A 5,000-nucleotide genomic window follows, 5' to 3' on the forward strand; every position below is an offset into this window, starting at 1 on the left:
TGAATATAATTATACAACAGTTAGTTCCGACCAAGTCATTTGACTGGACAAGAAGCATTCCATGAGTGCTGATATACAGTATAACAGCACTGGGACTTGTATCACTCCGCCGCACAGGTGTTCTATTAAATGACCGTTAATTAGAATACATTAACGATCGTTATCTATCAGATTATCTATCAGTAGCTAGCCTGCGGATGTTTGTGTTCAGTTTACTAGGCAACAGTCCAGTTGAAGTTCAGTTGCGGAACAATTTTTTGTTGGCGGAGCCAAAATAAATGATTAAATAAACAAACAAATCATAATCTGTTGTTGATCATTACTGTTAACTAATAAATGGCGCTGTAGAACTGTTGTATAAAAGCAATATCACACTCGTGGTCGTGCTGATATTCAGTATAACAGCAGTCCGTCTCGTGTGATATTGCTTAATTCTACAACTGGATACTACTTAATTTCCAAATGCTAACACTGGCTAACACTGGCTAACATTGGTAATACTGACAACATTGGTAATCGTGGTAAAACTGACTAACCCTGCTAACCCTGGCTAACAGTGGCTAACCCTGCTAACCCTGGCTAACCCTGGCTAACCCTGGCTAACAGTGGCTAACCCTGCTAACATTGCTAACACTGACAACACTGGTAACCGTGGTAACACTGGCTAACCGTGGTAAGACTCACTTGAGGATGCTCCAGTTGGGGGTGATGGAGGTGATGGTGGGGTCGTCCGTGTAGACGTAGCGCACGTCGCTGACCACCTCCGCCCTGTCAATCAGCAGCCGCACGGGGGCGGGGCCAGAGCCCTGCAGGGAGGCCGGTGTCACACACTCGATGTCCCGATTGGTCCTCCTGTTAGAGGGGGCGGAGCCACACGCACCATGATGACATCAGAGGAGAGAAAGAAAGAGCACTGAGGGTCGTATCACCACAGAACAGAACTGTAGAGAGAGAGTGTGTGTGTGTGTGTGTGTGTACAGTGTATATTTCCCCACTACTCACCTAGCGAACACACACTCCTCCTGGCTAGGCTAGCTACTCACCTAGCGAACACACACTCCTCCTAGCCTAGCATGGCTACGTACCTAGTGAACACACACTCCTCCTAGCCTAGCCTAGCATGGCTACGTACCTAGTGAACACACACTCCTCCTAGCCTAGCCTAGCATGGCTACGTACCTAGTGAACACACACTCCTCCTAGCCTAGCCTAGCATGGCTACGTACCTAGTGAACACACACTCCTCCTAGCCTAGCCTAGCATGGCTACGTACCTAGTAAACACACACTCCTCCTGGTGGATGAAGATGCTCACGCTGCTGCCAGCGTCCAGGTGGCGCCCCGATATCGTCAGCCTGGTGCCCCCCGACACCGGCCCCTTCTCTGGACGCACACGGCTGAAACTGGGGGTCTAGAAGAGGGGGAGGGGGGAGAGAGAGAGAGGGAGGGAAGATTCAACATGTTCGGTGTTCATTCACAGCAACATCAACAACAAATACAGAGAGAGGGGAGGAGGTGAGAGAGAGAGAGAGAGAGAGAGAGAGAGGAGGGGGTGAGAGGTCACAGTGGAGAGACAGAGAGAGAGAGAGAGGGTGAGAGAGAGAGAGGGGAGGAGGTGAGAGAGAGAGACAGAGAGAGAGAGAGGGTAAGAGAGAGAGAGAGGGTGAGAGAGAGAGAGGGGAGGAGGTGAGAGAGAGAGGGTGAGAGAGAGAGAGCAGGGGGTGAGAGGTTACAGTAGAGAGAGTGAGAGAAAGAGAGCAGGTACGCACCACGAAGGAGTAGGACTGTGCTGACTGGGTCCGGTACTCAGCGCTGCAGACCCCGATGCACAGCTCCACCGGACCTCCCGGGGAGTGGGGGAGGAGGGCCTCCGCCATGTCACACACCACCCTGCACACACACACACACACACACACACACACACACACACACACACACACACACACAGAGAGACACACACAGAGAGAGAGAGACACAGAGAGAGAGAGAGAGAGAGACACACACACACAGAGAGAGAGAGACACACACACACAGAGAGAGAGAGAGAGAGAGACACACACACACACACAGAGAGAGAGACACACACACACACACACACACAGAGAGAGAGCTGTTAAACAACAGTCCAGTCTGCTATATTCCATAACAACAACAACAACAACAACAACAACAACAACAACTCAACAGCGTTAGTGTCAACAATCAATCAAACTCATTGGCTTGGATGTGTCCATGTCACCCCCCTGCCCCCTGACCCCACCTCACCCCTCCCCCCTGCCCCCACCCCCCACCCCTCACCTCTCCCCGCCCCCCTCCCCCCTGACCCAGCCCCCTGACCCCACCCCTCACCTCTCCCCCTGACCCCCGCCCCCCTGGCCCCGCCCCCTCACCTCTCAGCGCTGATGTACTCGGAGGCCACGGGGACGCAGCGGACCCCGGCCACCTGGACGTGGGCGATCTCCCTCCCCCCTCCATGGTCACGCGCGTGCCCACCCTCCCTGGGCCCCGTCAGGGGACGGATCTGGAGGAGGAGGGGGGAGGGGTCAGGAGGAGCGGGGGGGGAGGTCAGGGGAAGAGGACAGGGACAGACACAGAGGTCAGGGACAGAGGTCAGGGGTTAGAGGTCAGGAGGAGCAGGGGAGGGGTAGAGGTCAGGGGCAAGCTCATTCTCTCTGCCTGTCTCTCTCTCTCTCTCTCTTCTCTGTCTGTCTCTCTGTCTCTCTCTTCTCTGTCTGTCTCTCCATCTCTCTCTCTTCTCTGTCTCTCTCTCTCTCTCTCTCTGTGTGGCTGTCTCTCCCTCTCTCTCTCTCTCTGTCTCTCTCTTCTCTGTCTCTCCATCTCTCTCTCTCTCTCTCTCTTCTCTGTCTCTCTCTCTCTCTGTGTCTGTCTCTCCTTCTCTCTCTCTCTCTCTCTCTCTCTCTCTCTTCTCTCTCTCTCCCTCCCTCTCTCTCTTTCCATCTCTCTCTGACAGGGACTGCAGCTCAGCAGAATTGTTTTTCATATTTATTTATGCTTCATCTAAATGAAAGGAACAGACTGACACTGAGTTACTGTAACAACAGTCTGTAGCTCACACACACACACACACACACACACTCGCCCACACTCACACACACACACACACACACACTCACACTCACACACATGTGTGTGTGGTTACCTTGGTGATGCGCGGGGTGTGAGCAGCGCAGGTTGTGTCGGCCGTGGTGCATCCAGTTGTCCTGCGGCGCGGAGCAGGCGGTCCTGAGCAGACACCTGCGCTGGTCCACACACCACCCGCACTCGAACGCCACGCTGGCCTTCAGACACAGACCACAGCTGTCCCGCTGGGCCTCACACTTATATAGCAGGGCTGGAGAGGGAGAGAGAGGGTGGGGAGGGAGAGACACACACAGACACAGAGAGACAGAGAGAGACACACACACACACACACACACAGAGAGACAGAGACACACACAGAGAGACATACACAGAGAGAGAGACACACACACACAGAGACAGAGAGAAAGACACACACGCACACAGAGAGAGACACACACAGAGACAGAAAGACACACACAGAGACAGAGAGACACACACAGAGACACACACGCACCACACACACACACACACACACACACACACACACACACATCAGTGTTATATTTAGTCTCGGTCTTTAGATGAAGATCCACGTTTGTTTTAGTCACAATTAGTCATGTTGATCCTCCTCTGTTTTTTAAAAGTCTCGACCGAGGCAGCTGATCTAAGATCCAAGGGAAGAGCATTGGGAGCCACAGTTTGGACTGCTCGACCCTTCAGGATGGACTTTTGGTAAGGTTAGGCTACGCACCTTTCATGGTGGGAGGGGGGGTTAGGGTTAGGGGGTTAGGGTTAGGGTACGCACCTTTCATGTTGGGAGGCTTGTCGATGAAGAAGTCTCCGTCCCACACGATGGAGAAGTCCACAGGCAGGTCCCCAGTCTCATCCCCCTCGTACCAGTACTACACACACACACACACACACACACACACACACACACACACACACACACACACACACACACAGTGAGGATGAGTCATCATCCCAGTACCACACACTGTAGGTGCATGAAGACATCATCACATCATCAACACCACAGTCTGACAAGCCGATCACATATCCTCTTAACGGATATGTTCACTCTCCACCTCTCCTCCTCTCTCTCTCTCTCTCTCTCTCTCCTCTGCCTCTCTACCTCTCTCTCTGCCTATCTGCCTCTCTCTCACTCTCCACCTCTCTCTCTCCTCCTCTCTCTCTTTCTGTCTCTCTCTCTGCCTCTCCACCTCTCTCTCTCTCTCTCTCTCTCTGCCTCTCCACCTCTCTCTCTCTCTCTCTGCCTCTCCACCTCTCTCTACTCCTCTCCACCGCAAGGAACAGTTCATGAAGTAGCCTAGCATAGCTTATCCTAGCATACAGGGGCCTACTGTAGCCTAGCCTAGCGGGACTGTTTGTTGTAGCAGTGAGGGAAGGAGACATTGTGGGGAGGCTGGCGGAGGTAGAAATCGGAGGATGGGCTCGTTGCAATGCATGGAATGGACTGAAGAATGGTATAGATATAATAGAGAACATTCCAGTAGAACTGTCAGTGTTGTAGAACATTCCAGTAGGACTGTCAGCGTTCTAGAACATTCCAGTAGGACTGTCAGTATTTAGAACATTCCAGTAGGACTGTCAGTATTTAGAACATTCCAGTAGGACTGTCAGTATTTAGAACATTCCAGTAGGACTGTCAGTGTTCTAGAACATTCCAGTAGAACTGTCAGTGTTGTAGAACATTCCAGTAGGACTGTCAGTATTTAGAACATTCCAGTAGGACTGTCAGTATTTAGAACATTCCAGTAGGACTGTCAGTGTTCTAGAACATTCCAGTAGAACTGTCAGTGTTCTAGAACATTCCAGTAGAACTGTCAGCGTTTATCGTCGTCCGTAAATCAGACCTGAGAAAACAGCCAGCATCCCCCAGCTCAGGGTCGCACTAAC

At 52.1% G+C, this 5,000-nt stretch overlaps 1 protein-coding gene across 1 annotated transcript in view; it reads right to left on the reverse strand.

The window, feature by feature from the left end:
* plxna3 (plexin A3) overlaps positions 1-5,000 on the reverse strand; it is a gene marked incomplete at both ends in the record, with an annotated part of 131,111 nt that overhangs the window by 22,986 nt on the left and 103,125 nt on the right. Inside the window, 7 exon segments of the mRNA XM_080527515.1 lie at positions 685-852; positions 1,274-1,410; positions 1,769-1,889; positions 2,390-2,520; positions 3,160-3,174; positions 3,176-3,351; positions 3,886-3,982. Of these exon segments, the coding sequence (XP_080383641.1) occupies positions 685-852; positions 1,274-1,410; positions 1,769-1,889; positions 2,390-2,520; positions 3,160-3,174; positions 3,176-3,351; positions 3,886-3,982 (845 nt within the window).

This window comes from Nansenia antarctica (assembly GCF_963989245.1).
Source record: "Nansenia antarctica genome assembly, chromosome: 3".
Taxonomy (NCBI): domain Eukaryota; kingdom Metazoa; phylum Chordata; class Actinopteri; order Argentiniformes; family Microstomatidae; genus Nansenia; species Nansenia antarctica.